We start from the raw sequence: 21,464 nt of genomic DNA on the forward strand, positions 1-21,464 counted from the left end.
GCTAAGTCATCAAATTAGGTCTTTCGCATGTATTTATTTATCGTTAATTTTTCACTGTTGATCGCATGTTGATTTAAATTGTTAAAAAGGGCTAAATAAAAGAGTTAATGAATCTATAATGCGCGGCTTGCCTAGCTTTCACGAGTAGGCGACATCACGACTCTCAAGGGTGGGAAATCCGGGTCGTGACACATCCACAAATATTCTATATATGGATAAGCCTGGGTAATGAACAGATCTAGTTAGCATAGCCACAATACAGCTGTAATGGGAGACAAAAAGAGCACAATGTCAAAAGATGGACAATGAGTGAGAGGCTAGCAAGCAATCATCACCAGTTTGATAAACTTTTGATTGCCTTTCCTCTCTTTTTCTAATTTGCTTTTGTGATTCCAGTATCACTAGGTGTTGCTACAAAAAGTCTAGCTTGAATGAATCTTGAAAGCAATAATTTCTCCCCCATCACCTTTCTTTCAAAACCTTTATCATAATAAAGCAAGTGCTAAAGCCAATCCTACTATTATGATTGAGATAGGTTATCTATCCTATGCTTATAGTTTGTGCCTTTGTGGGGTCACAGAGTCCCATCCTTAGCACTGGTCAATGCCTCTACTCATTTGTTTGCACATAAAATTCCCTCTTTTCCACCACAAAGTCAGGAAGAGATGTAGAAATATCATAACATAATCCTCAGTCATGGGGTCGCTAAAGGTAATAAAAATCAGCTCAAATCTTAATCTAAGTAACCTAGACAAAAGGGTACTATACTTTCAACTCTACAGAAATGAAACAACAATAATCTCTTTTAAAATACCGGACCACGGTACAGCAATACTGTCGATTTACTATAACGCAACATGATAATATGAACAGATCTGAACAATGTTTTGACCTGCCAAAGATGATTGAGATATATACCGCTGAGTAGTTCTCAAAAATCAAAACTATCAATGTACATAGTACATACCGACATGTTTGAGATGTTGAACACTAATACAGATGGGTATCAAACTCAGGATTCAAATCTAGGATCGGCATGTCCTGTAAACCTCACCCCTCATTACATCTATTGGTGTGTGTTCCGAAGTGTAACGCTCAGGGCCTTGATACATTCCTGTCTTCTCCAGAAGGTTGAGTCCTTCATCCCTACCAAATCTTGAAGCATATAGCTTGAGGTACTCAATATCCTGAAAGGAATCGGTCACCAAAAAAGGAGTGAATACAAAAAGGGGAAATGAACGTAATCAGGCAATTTAAGAGATAAAAAATGAAGACATCATGCAAAGTTCAACATCTTTCTTCTGATAATTCGAGAAGCTTCAATTTATAGAAGAACAATAGAAAGAACTAAGAAGGGGGATATGTACAGAGAAGGTATCTCATTGAACAAAACACAGCAAAACATTGTAACTGAAGGAGTAAACTGAACAGAACAAATATCTGCAACTGATTCATATAAATGGAATGACTGAAGGAAATAGAAGTGTTGAAGTCTCTGAAAATAGGACCTAACAAGATTCAGCAAAAAAAGGGCAGCCCGGTGCACTAAGCTCCCGCTATGCGCGGGTCCGGGGAAGGGCCGGACCACAAGGGTCTATTGTACGCAGCCTTACCCTGCATTTCTGGAAGAGGTTGTTTCCACGCAAGATTCAGCAAGTTAAATTGAAATCCAAACAGGCCGTATTTAACTAAAGAATGTGCTGGGGGAAAGACATCAAAAAGATCTTGTTCAAACATGCAAAGAGAAGTGCATCCAATTGTTTGTTCTGTAACACAGACAATTGCACCTTCCAGCCCCAAAAGTTCAAGGGGACTGCATGGTTGATGCCTTTCGACATGGTTATCAAGGGTCACAATCGACAGAAATGCAAAGATACTATGAGAGGGGGAAAAAGTGAATATAAAGAGTACCTGCAAGCCACTCAAGAGACGCTCCAGTCTTAGTGAAGCAACAGGTTGCTGAGATGATGAGAACACCTGACCAGGGTAGAACAGGACTCCATCACCTGGAGGAAGTCCACGCCTGAACCTAATCTGCAGACACAGATTATTTGTGTTGGGCATGAAAAACAGATAAAAAAATCCATCACTACAGTTAACCTATACAATATAGTTTATCTCTCAGTTTTATGTTATGCAGAGGGATGCACTAACCTCAGCACTGGGAACTGTTGCCTTCTCATAGCAGTTGGCACCCCAATACAAGAAACCTGTTCCACCTTCCTTCCACACACGCCACATCACAGCACGATGTTGAGTGCCTCGCATCCCCAAGTGCCAGTTTGGATGAGGATCACCTGGTCCCAAGCATACATACGTCCACCACTCCTGCAAAAAACATAACAAGCATTGAATTCATTCATAGTTCACATACAGAAACAGGAAAATGCTAAACAGGAAATTAAATAGCAAAAAGCATAAAGAAAGAAGCACTAAAGCCTGCAAGTGCAGTTGCACTCAGATGGTGATAGTCTAATTTGATTAACTACTGCACCATCGCAAACAAACCAAAATGTTTCTAAGAAGGACAAGTCCAAGGACAACATAGAGGAGGTATCTAAATCAAATAATCTCATCCCTAGATATCATGAAACTAAACCTGAAGATCCACATTGAAGACTAAATTGCAGAGCACTTAATGCCTTTAGGCTGAAAGAGTCAAACATGTTAACACAGTATTAAACTTAGGCAAAACGCATTAGCTATGAACAAAGCTTCACGATAACTTCTCAAAATAAGATACCAATTTTCATTGGAAGAGAAAAGTAAAATGCTAAAACTATCTTGTGTCATCTTGATGTCCTTGTGAATTAATTTGTCATATACACTTGCAAATATCAACCACTTCCATACATAGAGATTATCAGAATGTTAACCATATAAGGTGGCCTTTGTTGAACTCTTTTGGTGACAATTATGCACAAAATATTTTAGGTTTAGAACCTATGTTGCTCGGACTCTCCAACAATGTCTTCAGGTGCATGCAGGATCCTCGGATCCTCCAAAAGTAGTGCATCTTTGGGGGATCCGAAATGGGTGCGGCAGAACTTTTGGAGAGTCCATGCAACATAGTTTAGAACTTGATAGGGACCAGTTAATGCACAGATTCTATCACCTTTTTTCTTTCCTGATCAAGCATACATTTTTTACGATAAAGATCATACATTCTTTAACTTCTTATCGGATATAATATGATCAGTTTATAATGCTTGAAAAAGAAATGAATTTTATCCAAGAATGATTGCAGCCTAAGATAGAGAGTACTTCTCCACCAGTGAGGGAATCAATAATGAATGGGGTGCTATCTGATGATTGATAGTCTTGTAAATCAAATAGAATATCCAATATTGGCATATGGAATGATGTATTAAAACCACAGACATCCTAGAATCTCGGGTGCTAGGCTCTAGTCCTCAAATAGAGTTCATAATCAGCAGTGTGCAGGCAACAACTTATGTTGTCACATTAGAGGGGAAAAAGGAAAAGAGGACAACAAGACTGTGATATCAGCAAGGAGCCATGGATCAGAAAGTAAATTAATCCGTATGACACTTCTCTGCATCTTTTCCGCTTCCTCATTTAATGAGGCTCATATAGTATGTAAGTGAACTCATTGTGTACTCCGTAATAATCCATAAAATTAAATTTCATTACCTCACCATTTTCTGTTTGTATCTCTGCGATGATATCCTTTGCCAGATCCTCTCTGTTACCAATAACCCATTCACTGAATAAGAAAGGAAATATGTCAAAAAGCCTAGTAAGTGTATCTTCTCATCTGTAGTAACTTATCAACAAGGAAGAGAATCCAGACCATCTTTCCAGATGCAACTAGTGGTCATCACAAAACAGAAAAGGAAAGAGATCAAAAAGGAAACAGGTACTCCATCTATCCTATTTTCTATGACAGTTCTATTTGGGATGTATTCAAATAATTTGAAATATTTCTAATTTTAAGAAGTTAGTTTATAGCACATTCATGTAATTCTTAGATATGTAAATAACATTTAAAAATCTAAGAAATTAATATCTGAATTCACACCAAATCAGATGGTTTGACCCTCTTACTCCATAAATCAGCCATTCTTTTTATGACAAAGGAAGAAGCATATAATAGCCCGTTAGGAATTGAATTCTTCTAGGCTTACCTCCAACCTCCAAACATGAATCAGGTTAAAGCATGGAAAGCTGGCTTTATAATGCATTCAATGGTTTTCAGAAAGTATTAGTGTGCAATAGCATTGTTTAAAGAGTAATCTTATTTAACATCAACTGGTCTAATATTCATATGACAGCTATAAAACAAAATAGAACATCCAAAGAGCATGAGAGGAAAAAAATGGCTACAGAAAAGGAAAACAAGATCTTTACGATAAATGGAAAGAAATACTTAAGTATCTAGAATTTAAAAAATATGCAGTTAAAAATAATGGATGCTTTCACTGTAATAAATCCAAAGATTGCTAATTCAACTGTTTCATATCACTGGACTCAGCTCAGTTAGTGAGACTTCCAGATTAAATAATCCTGAACTAGTGCCCAATTTATTCAGCAACCTCTCACAAATAGCAGTCTATATTCCAGCCATCTGAGCTACAATGCTCACAAAATTAACTTTTCGTTTTTTTATTTTAAAAAAAAAAAAAATAAGCGGCTCAATTTTTAATTTACTATTTTGTTCTTTATACTTGTATACGGGCAATAACAAAAAAATGTTTTCCGAAATACTAAAATCACTACCTTGTGCAATATATCTGAGTATGAGGCCGTAGGAACTCGGGAACTTTCAGAAAAGCCTCAAAGTTATTTGAAGCAAGAGGTGCATCACTTGGTCCTGTAAAATAAGAATGGTATCCCGTTGAAGAAGTTTTTCCATGCGAATAACGATTGCCAAAGAATATTCCAATCAGACAGATCTAGGCCAACGGAAAATAATATTTAGTTTGTCAATCACAAAAAACAAACATCATGTGAGATTGTATCAACTGAAGCTTCATTTGATGTTGTGTCAGTGACATTACTCAAATTTTTACCTTAACATTTCCCAAAAAGCAATTAGAATGGTAAAAATTTCCTATCAATTAATTCAAGTCATGGTTATTCTCACAGTTTCCAAGTCATCAAGGGCATTTGATCATTCTTATAAAAGTGTAGGCGACAAATGTAATGACTGGAAATGTTAAAAGTACGCATAACCGGACAACATCTAAAATTTTCCCCTTAAAATTTGTTTCAACAAATATCACACGCCAAGTTACATTAGAGAGACAGTTGCACATATTCCAAGAAAGCATTGCATGATATTTTCACATCCTCAATTATTTCAGACGTAAGATTTACAACCGGCTCGTGGAATAAGTGAGTTAAGCATAAAGTTTCTGCAAGAACGGGCCACTCAATGGGACTCATTAATCACTAAGATGAAGAACTTCTACCACTTCTATTTTAAGTTTCTTTAAGAAAGAGGAGCTTCATCGTCTTCTTTGCTCTTTCATCACTATAATGTAACAGTTAATACTCTTGAGTCAGCAGCTTATCTATATGATCCAGAGTGGAAAAATTGACAGCTAAAATCTGATTGTTTAACACCTGACAATTCAGTCTGTCCTCAAAGATATGGTTTTTTCAATATAGAATAATAGGTTCATTATCCAAACAAATGTACAACAATTCTATCTAGTATGACAAATCTCTTCAACCTCTGAATGGCAATGAAAGATATGGAGATAGACATATAAGTATCATGCACAATGTCTCATTGGAATACATACACGTAATATACAGAGGATACTTCCTCATGCATCTACTGAAGAGAAGAGCTGATGCTCACCGCAATAGTAAGTTGTCAGAATACGAGCATCAGGTGCATAGGCATGAATCTCACTGGCCATGCTGCGGATGGCATCATATTGTTCGACGTTGAGAGGCTGACCAGTGCAAATAAAACTTCTTTAGAGCATAGAAACAATAAAGATAGGCAGCTACCATCAATTGTCCCCTCTTGTGAAGCAGGAAAAGTAGGTAAAAAGGATAACAAAATCCAAGGAGGAAAAAGGGGAATGCAAGTGCTACTGTATGAATGGAAACAAGAAAATATGTTTATCCCAGGCCCAGGTTGTCTTGCTTACCTTCTGCAGAAGACAGTGTTAAGCACTATGAGTCTGTAAATACAGAGTGGGATTTCCCCTTTTTTGGTATGAACAAACGGATTCGGTAGTTTGAGACAAAACAGGAAAAAGTTTATGTGTGTGACTCCAACAAGTTTGTTACTGAGGCATAGGTGTTGGTGTTATAAACTTCTTGTTGGTGTTATAACGACAACCAGCATATTTTAGGAAAACTATGATGTTTTTTCATCTACAAAATCAGAAAAGCAGAGCAAAGCCCAAGTCCAGCTACAAACAGGAGAAAACATGACTCTGAACTGCAAGTGTCGCTAGAATAATGTAAGGTCTGTCATATGTGCTAAAAGACTAGCAATTCAACCTGCCTCAATCTGCTCACTTACCTCATCCCATAGATAGAAGTAGGCTTTCCTCCAATGGTTTTTTGTCCTTAGTATCTCTACCTCCCTTCGTAAGTAGTCCTTTGCAGTACCTTCGCTAATGCCAAATTAAGAAGCAAAAAGAAACTGATCAACTGGTATAGAAAATACACCATGGAATTTTTGGCAAAGAAATTATCCAACGTACCAGGGGACTAACGGACCATAAGGTACAGCATATGCCGCAAGACGAGGGTCCGATAAATACTCATCTGATTTTGGATGGTCAGCTGTAACAGCATTAAGAGAAAGACATTTTAGTTTATTGTAGATAAACTTGAGGTAAAGGCCAGTAGGAGAGCAGAACTGGAGGTGCAATTACAGTTTGGCTCCTTTACAAACTTGTCTATTTTGAACTTCAGTTACATCTAAAAGTAAGACGGCAAAACTTCATTCAGTTTCCATGTACAAACATACAGAGCATCATATACCTGGCCATGGCGAGGTGTACGTTAAAACTCTCATGCCATTGCCCCACCTGCAGAAGTATGGACTAATTCGATATTGAAGTAGCCATTTGAAATGCTGATCTAACAGCTGAAACCATTCACTGCTTCCATGCTCAACTCCAAACCGATCTTCGATAACAGTGTCAGATATCTAGACTAAATTAAAGAACTCCATCCTCATTTGAAAATTCAGTTGATTTATCACAGAAACTAGAACCAGCAGCAGTCACCCCACTAGTAGAGACAAAGGGAGATAATTCTAGAATATTTGGCCTTTTCAGGAAAATGTATGATATACTAGTTTACAGGAATAACAGAAAAAAAAAAGAAGGGAAAAAACTAATAGACAAGATGTAGGCAGCACGTGAATAAGCTTGTAAAAGTACCTTAGTCAACAGTTATGGCGACATTCCGAAGAAGAAGCTAGCCAATTAGCAAATAGAAACAGTCAAATCAACTATTGGCAGGCAAAACGTCAAGTCAACATGATGTAAAACACATGACAATTAAACCTGATAAATCAAAAATCCTATGAATTCAATTGAGAGCCATCTTATTCCAGTAGAAATTCTCCACAACCAGTTAATTGGCTTGATGTTTCTTCTAACCAAATGCACAAGAAAGGATACACCAATCACAGCAGGGACAGAAGGAGTAGCTGGAAGCACAAAGTCCCAGACTGTCAAACTTATCTTCAACCGGATAGAAAGGCTAGAAATAGCATCTTCTTCCATCATATCTATGGGCCCATTATCTGAAAAGAAATCAGAAAATGATGGGGATAGAAGAACTCTTCTTAAAGATGAAGTTGCAGATTTGACTCTTTCTACCTAAAACAACAAAAGCCGTTATGAGCAGCGGCTTTGCAAATCCAACTTGAGGAATTATAAGAGTTCATATGAGGCATGAATTTCAAAGAGACCAACCACTTCTTCCAATGGTTTTCCCTCCAAGGGTTCCACAGCATCAAGACAATCTCTCAGTTCTCTGTATAGTTGATGCTTCTCCACTTTGCTCAGGGATTGGCTTGTAGACCTGTTACAGGAAACAAAGATGATTATTTAATGAACTACCATGAAACAATCCTCACTATCCCAAACAAAACATCTTCAGGACAATGTTGGGAAGTCAGATACTCCAAAATGGATATACACATATTTAACTGTAGAGGGGATAGACAATCACTCTGCTTCAGCTTTGGTGGCAGAAATGATGATTTCTCCATCATATTGACCTGGTGGATGTTCACTCGGGACATCTATTGATACCCAAAATACTGTAGTTTCTCTGCATAGAAAGACATAATAAGGTCATGACTTCGGACTACAATAATCGAAACAAATGACTGGACGGGAGTATCATGTGTATACCCAGGGAAAAGGTTCAGTTGGCAGACTGGCATATCAAGTGGAACGAGTGCATCAGGGACTCCTAAAACAGGTACTACTCTGCGGAATGTCACCGACTGGCCAACTACCAATCTGCAACCAGCCAATATTGTTAATAATTTCACCAAAAAAAGAATCAATAACTTCACATCATATCCAAGATAGGTCCAAAGGAAGCTAAGGAAATGGTTAGTGACAAACCTAGCACCACAGGGTGAGCAGAGATCAGTACACTGGACCTGCACAGTTCCAGCAATACCAGATCCACCCCAAGAAACTTTTGGGCGTATAGCAATCTGAATGCTTTCTCTTTCATTTCTTGCTGCTAATAGTGATATCTACGAGATAAAACTGCGAGTCACATACCATGAAACTCTTGCGACCAAAAAGACAACAGAATTTCGATCTTCTCGTCATTTGATTGTGAAGTTTAACACTTTAAGCAACAAATGCATAAGCATAAAAGAAACTTTAAATGGTTCTTCTATTACCCCCGCAAGAGAGAGAGAGAGGGGGGGAAGAAAAAAAAATCCTACTCTCCCTTAAATGACCAGTTAATCCTAAAGAAGTGTTAAGAGTGAGTGAATAATAACAAACGCCAGAATAATCAGTATGAATTGCAGGCAAATATTTAGTTTCAACTTTAACATGCATTAACCATGAGCCAAAAGGACAAAAACAAATATAACAAACATTTTTGTAAGTGCCAGCATCCCTGATAAGGACTCATTGTCTCAATAGACAGGACTATTTAATGTCATGGAATGGTCACAAAATGTCAGTATTGCAGAAATATCATAAAAAGCTTATGTAGTGCCAGAAACATTGTACATACAGGTTCCAACTCACGAGGCATATCTTGTGGTCCAACATTAGCGGTGCTTGGCATGCACCACACATTCAATAACTCTAACGGTGGAACTTTAGTAGGATCAATTGCACCCCTTAATGGTCTGGGATCATTAACTCCAGTATCACTCCATCCATAAGCTGTCCCACCACCAGCAACACCTTCCACTGGTGGTACATTTGTCTCCTGGTGGTCCCCTGCAGAAATTTTAAAGTTCAAACAAAGTAATTGTAACTTGAACCACTACACCAAAACTATCCAACAAAATTGCACATAGAAGAGTGTGAGTAATGCACATAAGACCCACGTAACAAACTTTACCAGAAACGAATGGAAAGAAGTGAAAACGGTTCATGAGTACCCCCCCCCCCCAACACACACACACACACACACTCAAAAGAAAAGGTGAAACTGTTCATGTGAGTTGATGCTATATGAAGAAAAATTTAGAGCAAACAAACGATGAGAAGTTGTTGATGTCATACATGCTTCAATTAAACAACCTTGTCTTTCGAAACTCAATATCTACGTCCTGTATGCATGATAGCATTAGATATGAAAAGGACCTATGTAGGTCATGCCGAACTGTAAGGTTCACTAGAGATGGAACTGTAAGGTTCACTAGAGATACAGTACAAAGGTCCATAAATCAAGGCTATTCCAGATGTACTTGCAAGAAACTCAACTGCTCAAGTCAGATTTAACAGCCATGCTGCAAACATGTTATTAGAGTATATTTTTGCATAGATATGTCTCTACAAAAGGAGTTGAGAGCTACGTCAGAAAACTTCCAATGAATATATTTCTCTCCGTCTATAACTCACAGCATGAAATCACTCTTCCCACCGATTTTCTTACCAACCAGAGTTTTAGCACGGATATGTAACTGTTGGCAAAATAGCTATATGACCAAGATGCAACAAACACATGGCAAAATCGAGAACAGTCCATGGAAGGAACAGACTTAAGTTACTGGATCACAGAAGTAATCAGTCTATAACTCCAGGCCGCATTCAATTGAAAAGATGACTTGCAGCTGAATACCCCTTTCCGACTCGTTATCCATCAACTTAAGAAAACCAGGAGAGGGGAAGAAAGAAAATAATGAAATATCTTCTAATAGTAATCTGGACAGCACCCACAGATGTTTCCATGACAAATCGAAACAACATAGAAATTAAACAGCAGTTAGCATCTTATCGCGAATTATGATGTACAGGATTAATGTTGTTTCACATGGATAAATATATGCTTCTTGAAAGAATATTCTATCAACCCCCTTCGCTGATATGCATTGATATGCATGTAACTCCATCCTACTCCCATAGTAGAGTTATGACATGCAATATCATAAGCCGCTCTTCTAGTATTCATGAAAGGGACACGGGGATTTTAAAACCACAGTACTGATATAGGTATGGCAATAACAGAACTGCTAAACAGCTTTCCTATGCACTCAATATAATAGTCCACCTTAATGTTTCATCTTTTTCATTTTCTTTTCTAGGACGTTTAATACCCATTAACATGCAAGTAATTTTCCATGAAATCAATCTCTCAACTATATGTGGCCCCTAATCACTTAGGCCTCAGCACATTCCCATGTCAGCGATCCAATATAAAAGTCACAGGAAATTATATTTTACATGTGATTGTTATTCCTAATACACGTATAATTAGCATAGTTTGCAATCAGCAATATCCAAAATTTTGCCAAAAAGTCTAAGCTCCGGGTCATGAGCATTGGAGATGTAAATCCAGATTTTAGTAGAAAAATAGACAAGAGACAGGAAAACAAGTAAGATCACTCATCACTCTTAACTATAAGCTGCTGGCTAATTCCAAACAACAACTGATAGTAAAGCAGTTTGCTCGGAAGATACTACTAATCTAATCTGATTACTATCATTTTAGGTGGTAACAGTTGAATCCTACTACATGCTGATCCAATACAGACAGACAGACACACACAAAAAAAAAAAAAAAAAAATCCCAGTCCAGTATGCAGACCCACAGCTTATAACAAGGAGCGCTAAATCTCAAAAGAAATCAGAACACACTACAAACTTCTAGAACACAAAATCCTAAACCTCCTTAGCTCAGTAATGAGCTCACCCGACTTAAAGCTCCTAACATTTTGAAAAAAAAATTAATACAATATATGCAGTACAATACTCAAACAACATATCCAAAAACCAAAAATAAATAAATATACAAAAATAAAGACGAATTTATAATCATCCGTAGAGGACAAATTTAAACTTCATCAAACGGCGAAACCTGCACGAAATTGAATTGGAATGATGTGAAATTTTAGAGATCTTAAGATTACAGAGTGGACAGTGATAACTAACCGGAGTTTTCCATTATGGAGGTCGAGATGTTTTACACGAGCTTACGAAAACAAATTCCAGTTTCGTTTGGTGATGATCGTGCTTTTGTGATTACACGGACGAAATGGGAAGTGGATGCTCGTTGTATGTGAGATTTATGCAGGGTGGAAATGTTACATTAGCAAAAGTTGCAACCCGACCCGGATATATGTAAGAGGAGAAACATAACGCATAACCGCGATTTATAGCCAAATGCGATTTATATTCTTCTTCTTTTTTTTTTATAAGAAAAAGAATATATAAGTCGCATTTCCATTGTGTTTCATGGTAAGTTGTATTTCCTAGTTCCTACTGTGTTTTCTAAGTCGCATTTTATAATGCGATTTATAAGTCGCATTCACTAACATATTTATAACTCACATTCTCAAATATGATTATGAGTCGCATTTAAATGCAATTTTTTTGGGTAATTAAATTCTTCACTGTCGGGGATAATATGTCTTTACAAAACAAATAACAAGGGTCGTTTGGTTCGAATATAATTTATACCGGTATAAGTTATGCCGGTATAAGTTATATTGGGATAAGTTATGCTGAGATTAGTTATGCTGGGATTGTTATTTATTTATTGTTTGGTATGTTGTATTAAGAATGACAATTGCATAATTTCTAAGAAGAAGGTATAAGTTATACCGGTGCTAATTATCCCACCTTCTATAAGGTATAAGTTATCCCAGTGTTAAAATTAACACCAGGATAATTTATACCTAATTTGCTAACCAAACAGAGTATTAAAACACTATTAAATTTTTATACCACCCTTATACCTTCTTATACCTCGTACCAAACGACTCCTTAAGAGTCTACGAAATAACACCCCTTTAGTAGAAAACAAAACCAAAGATCACTATATTTTCGAGATCTACATTCACCTAACCTACTCCTGGTTGGACAAGAAGGAATCAAAGTATGGATAGTAATTCATTCACCGCAAGAAAGTATGAAATTTGCCACAAATGTTTTTGTTGCCATATATTAAATATTGTTGCAAAAGTACTTTTGGCAACAACAGAAAAGTTGTTGCATGTTGTTGCAATAAATGCTGATGGGAAAAGTTTTTGCAACAACAAAAGAAGTTGTTGCACAAAGTTGCCGTAACGCAACAAAGAAAGTGTTGCAATAAATTATTTTTTGGTCACACAATTGTGGCTTATGAAAATATTTAGCAACAACAATTATTGTTGTGATAAAATATTATTTTTTCGCAACAATATTACTTGTGGCAAAAAAATTGGCGGGAGGGTAATTAATAATCTGCTATAAAGGCTTTTAGCAACAAGTATTGTTGTGGCCATAAAATCACTTTTTGCCAACAATATTACATTTTTTGTTGTACAACTAACAACAACAAATATGTAGTTGCTACATAAACAATTCACATTTTAAATCTTTTAAAACATCACAAATGTATATATAAAAATTAATATATGATATATATTTGCAAAAGTCAACATAAACAATTCACATTTTAAATCTTTTAAAACATCACAAATGTATATATAAAAATTAATATATGATATATATTTGCAAAAGTCAATACAACTGAAGCACAATGTATTTACATACTTTCAAAACCTACCACTAAAACATGTGTTTTTACTTGAAAAAAGAACAAGAACATCTCCAGAGTCATAATTTCTAATCAAATAACAACTCCGTAAGTAAATTTTCTTCTAGTAGCTTGTACATCCATGAACCATATTGCCATCTATATTGGTTTACTCATGCTTATCCTACAAAAGAATATAAATTATAATTATATCTTTTATAAATAAAAACTATAAAGTACACAAGTATGGATCAAAAGAGAGAATAAGACAGAGAAATGAGCAAGAATGAGTGAATCCATTCTCTGGCCGATGGTTATTTAAGAGAATCTTGTTAGGTTAACCACATATAGTAGTAGTAGTTGATCCATTTTTACAAGCCTACAACCGATTTAGAAGAGAGAAAATATTCTTCAAGTCCACGTTGTAATCTGGTATTTACTCTTAAATAAACAAATTTTGACTGAGGATGCTATCCTTTATAGCAACTTTTCTTGACAGATATTACACAATTGTGCTCACCAGTAGAGAAATTATTAGTATCCATAGATGCTCCTTGACTTCATGGCCATGGGTGGGAGTGGGAATGCTATCTTCAGACATATGTTCAGTTTCTAGTAATATACTTCGTCATTAGTTAAGCTTGTCTGCATGTTTTGACTACCCATAAGCTAGTAGACTAGTTAACAGTGGTGGTATTAGACCTTCTTGATGTACACTACTTTGCTAGAATCAGAAAACTGAGAGGCTTCATCGTGATACCAGAATATAGTGGAAGAGCACTAACTATGTACTATAGATTTTGCATATCGCCACAAAATTACATTAGATCTAGCTTCTTTATTTTCTTTTACTTTTTTTCTCCAAAGTATAAGATATTCTCTGTATATAACTTTAGTCTAGAATCTTTTAAAAGCCCAATATCAAACAACTTTTCATTTTGATATGATATGATTGAGAACTAAAAAAATTGCAACAGAAAACTATAAAGCCTAAGAACAAGCACATCACCTTTCAAAGGTCCAAGATCAAGCAACTTTTCTTTTTGAATTGAGAAGAATGCAAATATGACGGTGAACAATATCAACCAAGGAATTTACTTTTACAAGAGTTAGACAGAGTTTTCTTACCGTGATGTCATCCATAAGTCTTGAACAACTTGTACCATCCGAACCACTTAAATTAGAAAAAATATTGAGAATTGCAGCAGGAACTCCATTCTGTTAAACATAATAAAACTACATAACTTAATTTGTTGTACAAATCAATGGAAAAGAATGATATAGGAACGAGGACGAAACAAAGATAGTGCGACAAGAGTAATTTATGGATTCGACTACTTTAATATCTTTGGTTCCATAATCAAAGAATTTTCTTTTCTCTATCTCTTTGTTTAATTCTGTTTAAGCAGAGGGTGTAGAATCATTCACTGTTCAATCATAGGGCATAGAATCATTCGTTGTAACAGTATCATAACACAAGACAATGAAAATGTCAGCCCAGATGAGATCTATTTTACAATTTTATACCACATTTGAGAGAAGCAATGACCCTATAGTCCTAAGGACAAAAACATCAACTGACATTTCGATTGTATCAGCATTGCATAACAATTGCTGCCAGCAGTTATCAAGCTAGACTGAATTCCTAGAATTTTCAAGAGATAAACAAGTAAATAGTACGTAAATAGGCCATGATACCCATAAATATCACATTGTTAACACTTCACAGTAACCACTATCACAACCACATGAAAGAAAACCAACAAAATAATACCAAAACCATCTATAGTCATGTATACCAGTTAACTTTTTTTTTGAACCAGACAGGATTCAAGATTTCGGCTGTAGAGTGTGGAAATATAGCTTTTTGTATACTTGGTAATGTTTACCTATAAGAAATAAAATGCTGGTCTTATTTATTTTTTTTTGCAGAAGAGAATAAGAGATTCAGTTAATGAATTAAGATGTGCTACAAGGAATATTTTTGTACACTTAATAATATTGCAAGATGCAGAAACATCAGCAGTACCACCACCATCACCAATTCAAGCCGTAGAGAATGAAAAGAATACCACAAAAGAGGAAAGTGATGCTACCACTTTTACTGTTGTATAGTTTGAACGAAATATTTTAGGACCAAAAGCAAGTAATTGAAATGCCTCATTACTTAGTATATGTGATGCTAGTGCCATCATGCTCTCTTTCAATAGTTTTTGGTCACGCATTATGGCTTCTCGATTTTTCCGCTCTTCCTCAAGCTTAATCTTTACTTCCTTTAACTGGCATTCTACACTCTCTCGTTTACGACGCTCTTCTTCTGCCTCTTTTTGTACTTGTAGTTTCTCTTGAATTTCATTCATGGATCTCCTACTTGTTGACTTAACTCCCGAACCTTGACCACGGCAATAACTTGACGTTTCTCCAACAACTTTCACAAATGCAGCATTAATAACTGGGTCCAAATCAGTATCTTCTTCAATTTCTTGAATTTTTTCAGCAATATATTCTTTCACCTTATCCTACAAAAAATTTATATAGGCTTTAACGTTCAATATTTATTTCTACGGACTCACATTCTACGAATAAGGATAATAGTCTCGCACGTACATGTAACTCAGCAGATGCATCATTAACCCAATGTCCATTCTTCATGTGAGTTAATTCCCAAAGTTTCTGCAAGTTTTGCTCTTTTCCAGTGCTTGTATCTCTCTACCAAAATAAATCAAATTATGTTATAAAATTAAAAATAACCAAAATTCGTCAAAATAAAGATATATGTTACCTGTTCAAAAGATATTGCTTGGAAGGATTTTCTGCCGCAAATATGATTCATTTCTTGTTTTACCTTATTGGTTTTGTTTTGATTACTCATTCTCTGTATTGAATTTGGTATTGTGAATATATTTTCTTGATGAATTATAAGAAGTAGAATAAGAAAATAAATAATTTACAAAGTTAAATCAATTTAATTTTAGCGTATTCCTAATTAATTACCTTAAAAGTATCAGAATCGAAATATTCAACCAAGTATTTCTAATTGCTTGCGACCGTATTTCAAGTAAATGGAACAAGTATGTATATGACAAACCGGACAAGCTAATTTACCTTTAGTGCTCCAATCGGACAAAATACCATAAGCTGGAAAGTCATTAATTGTCCACAATAAAGAAGCACGTAAGAAAAAAATTTTGTTTCATAAAAGCATCATAAGTCTCATTTCCACTCTCCCATAAGGTTTTCAAATCATCTACCAAGGGTTGGAGATACACATCAATATCTATACCAGGGCCTTTTGGTCCAGGAATAAGCAAAGACAACAAAAGATTTGATTGTTTCATGCATAGCCATGGGGGAGATTATATGGGATCAACACTACCGGCCACATACTATAAGCATTACTCATTGAACCAAAAGGATTAAAGCCATCTGAAGCAAGCCCGAGCCTTACATTACGTGGATCTGAAGCAAAACTTGGATATTTTTCATCAAAAAATTTTCACGCCAAGGAGTCAGTTGGATGTCGTAAAACTCCATCATCGACTTTCTTATTTTTATGTCATCCCATATCTTCAGCGGTACGTTTTGTCATAAATAATCGTTGTAATCTTGCTATGATAGGAAAGTATTTAAGAATCTTTCTAGAAATTCCTTTATTTCTCTTATTCGAATTTTCTGAAGCAACCTCTTCATCAGTATGTTCTCCTTTTCTTACCATCCATCTTTTCTCACCACATTTAGGGCATTGCTCAAGATCCGCATATTCCTTTCTATATAAAATGCAATTATTAACACATGCATCTATCTTCACATAATCTAAACCCAAACCTTTAATTATCTTTTGAACTTCATAGATAGAATTCGGGAGCATATTTTCTTTGGGTAAAACATCACTCAATAGTTTCAATAAAGAGTCAAATGAGGTATTACTTCAGCCATGTAGACACTTCATTTGAAAAAGACGCATTATAAACGAGAGTTTGGAGAACTTTTCACAATCACGATATAACTTTTGCTCTGCATCTTGTAATAACCTATAGAAAATTTTAGCTTATGTATTAGGCTCTTCACAACTAGACTCACTGTTCTTATCAAACTCATGACTATGAGTGGGAATACAACGATACAAGTCATGCAACACTTCAAAAGTGGAAGCATCATCATTATATCTGAATCTGTACCAACATTTGTTCCATCATCTGAAGATGAATCCGACTCACCATGATAAATCCACCTATCATATGTTGAATCTATTCCTCGTCTAAGTAAATCTGTCTTTACTTCTTCTCGCGTTTTCCAAAGAATATTGGTACACCTAATACATGGACATTAGATTCTTACACCAACATTAGGATTGGAAAATGCGAAGTTTAAAAATTGTTCTACACCATTCAAGTATTGAGGTAACGCCCTATTCTTAATGAATATTCAGCTCTTATCCATCATGTACTTACCTACAATAAAATATAAAAGTAAAACTATATGATTGTCTCTCTCTATTTTTTATTATCTGTTGTATCGGGAAAAAATAGATTAGAGAATTACTTAGAAACATAAGGCTTTGAGTTGAACTGAAAAGCCACATAATTAGAACAGATAAGCTATTGATATTAGTGGACAAAATTAGGCAAACAAAAGTTCCACTTTGAGCTATGCATATTAGGCAAACAAAATTTTTACTTTGAGACTCTTGTTTATTGTGGGAATCACAGAAGTATTAATGTCTAGACAGAGTATGTGCCCTTCTTAAAAAATCGCATAGGAGCACCAACGTGATTCGATTCAGCTATGGTTGGATAATTTTTCTCTTTCACACTTTCTCATGAATTAACAGAGTGCAAGGGAATGAAATACTTATTTTCTAAGAATTTTCTTTTCTCAAAAAATAAAATAATATAAATACTTAGTAAAACAATGCATTTTTCCAATGTTGAAAGCATCTACAATTGCAAATCACTCATACTACAACCAGTGTAACTAGAAATACTCCAAGTTTTTGATGAGTAATCCAGAATTTACTTTACGTCGGATTCAATAATAGCAATACACAACAACAAACCTAGTATATTCCCACAAGTGAGGTTTGGGGAGAGTAGTGTATACGCAGACCTTACTCCTACCTTCAATAGGTAGAGAGGTTGTTTCCGATAGACCCTAGGCTAAGGATAGAATGAGAAATAATATACTAAATATTCTAAAGTCCAAATAATATCTACAATTTTTGATTAAAACTTCACAAGATGTTAGTACTAAATGAAGGACACTTTAAATGGATATATATATAGTGGTTTCAATATTCCACCTGACTGTTTTGATGAAATTTTTGAAATTAACTTTCAGAGTATTTTGGGTAGAAAAGAAAGGGTAGAACCATTCGTGGAATACACATATCTATTGAAGATTAGTAATCACCTGCCAAATTATTGAACGATTGTGATATCCAACAACCATGACATAATCAACATAGATGAATAGCAATACACATGAATAAAATATTCAAGAACCAAAAATTAGACAGGGGACATAAAGAAAACTTATGAACCAGGCCAACACCAGAAATAACATCAAGTAATTGATAAACTTCTCACAAAATTAGTATTAAAACTTAAAGTGTAAAACTATTGATCTTCAATATATTCTATTAACTTCGAGAAAATATTATTTCACATTCATATGAAAGGCAACAGAAAAGATCCATAATGCTACACGTAACAACAGAAAAGATCCATTCATATAAAGAACAAGAAACTGGACAATGCTAAAAGAAAAACTTTATGGAAAGTTTCTTTTTGAAAACGGTATTTTTATTATTCGGTGAACCAGCAATCGATAAAGCAATTTGAATAGGGTTCTTACCGGTTCTTTTCCGATCAGCAGTAATACGACGCAGCAAGGAGGATGAAGCAGAGAAGGAGCTCGTTCAAGAATAGCAGATAAGAAAAACCCTAGCCAGATTGGTTACTAGAGAGTGCGCTAAAAATTTGAGAAAAGTTATTAAAAGGGGAAAAGTTTGCCGCGTTTAATTTTGGCGGAAAACTGGAAAGTTTTAGGCCACAACCCACGAACCTTCTTGGTAAAATATTATGTATTGCCAACAAAAATATTTTGTTGTTGCAAATTCTGTTTATATTTTAAGTTTATATATTATCTTAAAAGTTCTATTTTTTGCAACAACTAAAATCAGTTGTTGCCATTTATTAAATTCGGCAACAATACCATAATTGTTGCTAGAATATTTTTAAAATTTAAATTTTATTATCTGAACCATAGAATATGGCAACAAAATTAATACGGTTGCCAACAATAAAAATTTGTTGCAAAAAAGTTTATTCTATAGCAACAAATTTGTGGAATTGTTGCCATTTATCCATTTTTGCCAACAATATTTCAGTTGTTGCTAAAACATTGTTGCAAATGCCATACTTTCTTGTAGTGATTCTCCCCATACACCTGCCCCTCTTACTTTACAGATACGTTTACCATGGATCTTCTTTGCCACCAACTTCACTAGTTAATCGTTAGTTCTTTTGCTATTCTAAAATATCTTGTTATTCCTCTCCTGCCAGGTGAAGTAAGTGCAACATCCCAAGATGATTCTATATACTTTTGCTTTCGCCCCTTTCTAGGAGCATGCTTTTCAGCCCAAACTTGCTCTCCAGGCCATTTATCAGCTTTCCTATATATCCGTTGTCTGTGTAACAATCTTTCCCAACAGAGTATTTGCAATGAAAGAACATATGAGCTATGGTTTCATTCTCAATATCACACAATGAACATACAGTATTTTTTGCTATGCAAAGCAAAGCAAAAGCGATAGTTATTAAATAGGTCATGCATTGAAAGGCGAAATAGTAAGACACAACATTGCCACTAGCTATCTTAGACAAAAACCCTACTAGACTAGTCGCACAATGGCACGAAGTAAGGCAAGACTCAACTACCTCCTAACCTACAACCCTAATACTCGACCTCCACATCTTTCTACCAAGTGTCATGTCCTCGGAAATTCGAAGCCTCGCCATATCCTGCCTGATCACCTCTCCCTAGTACTTCTTAGGCCACCCTCTACCTCTTCTCGTGCCCTCCACAACCAGCTGCTCCCACCTCCTCACCAGAGCATCTGGGCATCTCCTCTGAACATGCCCAAACCATCTCTTAATGATCAAAACCCCCATATTGATTCAAAGGAAGATGAAGAAACAAGAAAGAAGAAGATGAAGAAACAAGAAAGAAGAAGATGAAGGAATAAAATAATAATTTCTGATGAATGGTGCACATGTGAATGGCACATGGATATACTACAAAGTAAATAAATATTCCTATACCCATTCCCATTCCTCACACCCATTCATTTAAAATGATATACAGTTGAGATGTATGGGCCACACATGAATACACATGGATATAGTACAATGTAAAGGAATATTTATTTACATTCTTTGGTATCTGTACAGAGTTTTTGTATAAAAAGGACCAAGCTGTTAATAAGAAAGTAGAGAAAATTTCTCAATTTCAGTCTCTTTTCTTTCATGGTATCAGAGCAGATTTAAGTTCGATCCATTCACAAATCATCTCAAGTTTCTATCTGATTTCTTCTCCCTTATCCATTTCTGGATTTAACCATGACTGGTACTGAAGTAACAACTGCCATCACAGCACCTGGATCCACAACCAGTGCAGTCAACAATGACTCCAATCATCCCTATCATTTGCATTCTTCTGATACTCCAGGTATGGGGCTTGTGAGTTCACCATTTGATGGAAGAGGATTTCCAGGATGGAAGAGGTCTATCCTCATTGCAATCTTAGCCAAGAACAAGCATGGATTCATCAACGGATCTATTGCTGAACCAGCAATGGATGATAAAGAATATCCATTGTGGAGTAGGTGCAATGGCATGGTTACCTCTTGGTTGCTAAATTCTTTGACCAAAGAGATAGGTGACAGTGTTATCTATTCAAGGACTGCTAAGGACCTTTGGAACAGTCTGGAACATAGGTTTGGGAAGTCTAGTGGAGCAAAATTATACCATCTGCAGAAGGAAATTTCAAAAACATGTCAGGGAAACAACAGTGTCACACCTCCTTTTTACCCGCGCCACTGCAAAGGGGCGCAGAGGGAGTTTTTCCAATTAAAGGACAATCGAAACGGGATTTATTTATTTATTTCAGAGTCGCCACTTGGGATATTTATGGTGTCCCAAGTCACCGGTTGAATCCCAAATCGAGGAAAGGATTGACTCTGTGTTACAGTCCGCAAATTAGAAATCTAAGTAAGGAATTTTGTTAACCCG

The 21,464-nt window shown here is 35.7% G+C and overlaps 1 protein-coding gene across 1 annotated transcript; it reads right to left on the reverse strand.

The window, feature by feature from the left end:
- Positions 1–785: 785 nt before the first annotated feature.
- On the reverse strand, positions 786–11,776 carry LOC104247649 (uncharacterized). The gene is made up of 16 exons (XM_009803713.2): positions 11,586–11,776; positions 9,217–9,428; positions 8,583–8,719; positions 8,364–8,474; positions 8,179–8,280; positions 7,920–8,028; positions 7,623–7,823; positions 6,976–7,144; positions 6,693–6,774; positions 6,509–6,602; positions 5,831–5,927; positions 4,741–4,834; positions 3,655–3,727; positions 2,155–2,328; positions 1,912–2,034; positions 786–1,187 (listed from the first exon to the last, which is right to left on the reverse strand). Exons 1-16 carry the CDS (start codon positions 11,596–11,598, stop codon positions 1,026–1,028), a joined length of 1,953 nt encoding a protein of 650 aa, XP_009802015.1. The 5' UTR covers positions 11,599–11,776; the 3' UTR covers positions 786–1,025.
- Positions 11,777–21,464: the final 9,688 nt, after the last annotated feature.

The sequence above is a fragment of the Nicotiana sylvestris genome, chromosome 4 (genome assembly GCF_000393655.2).
Source record: "Nicotiana sylvestris chromosome 4, ASM39365v2, whole genome shotgun sequence".
In the NCBI taxonomy this organism is placed as follows: domain Eukaryota; kingdom Viridiplantae; phylum Streptophyta; class Magnoliopsida; order Solanales; family Solanaceae; genus Nicotiana; species Nicotiana sylvestris.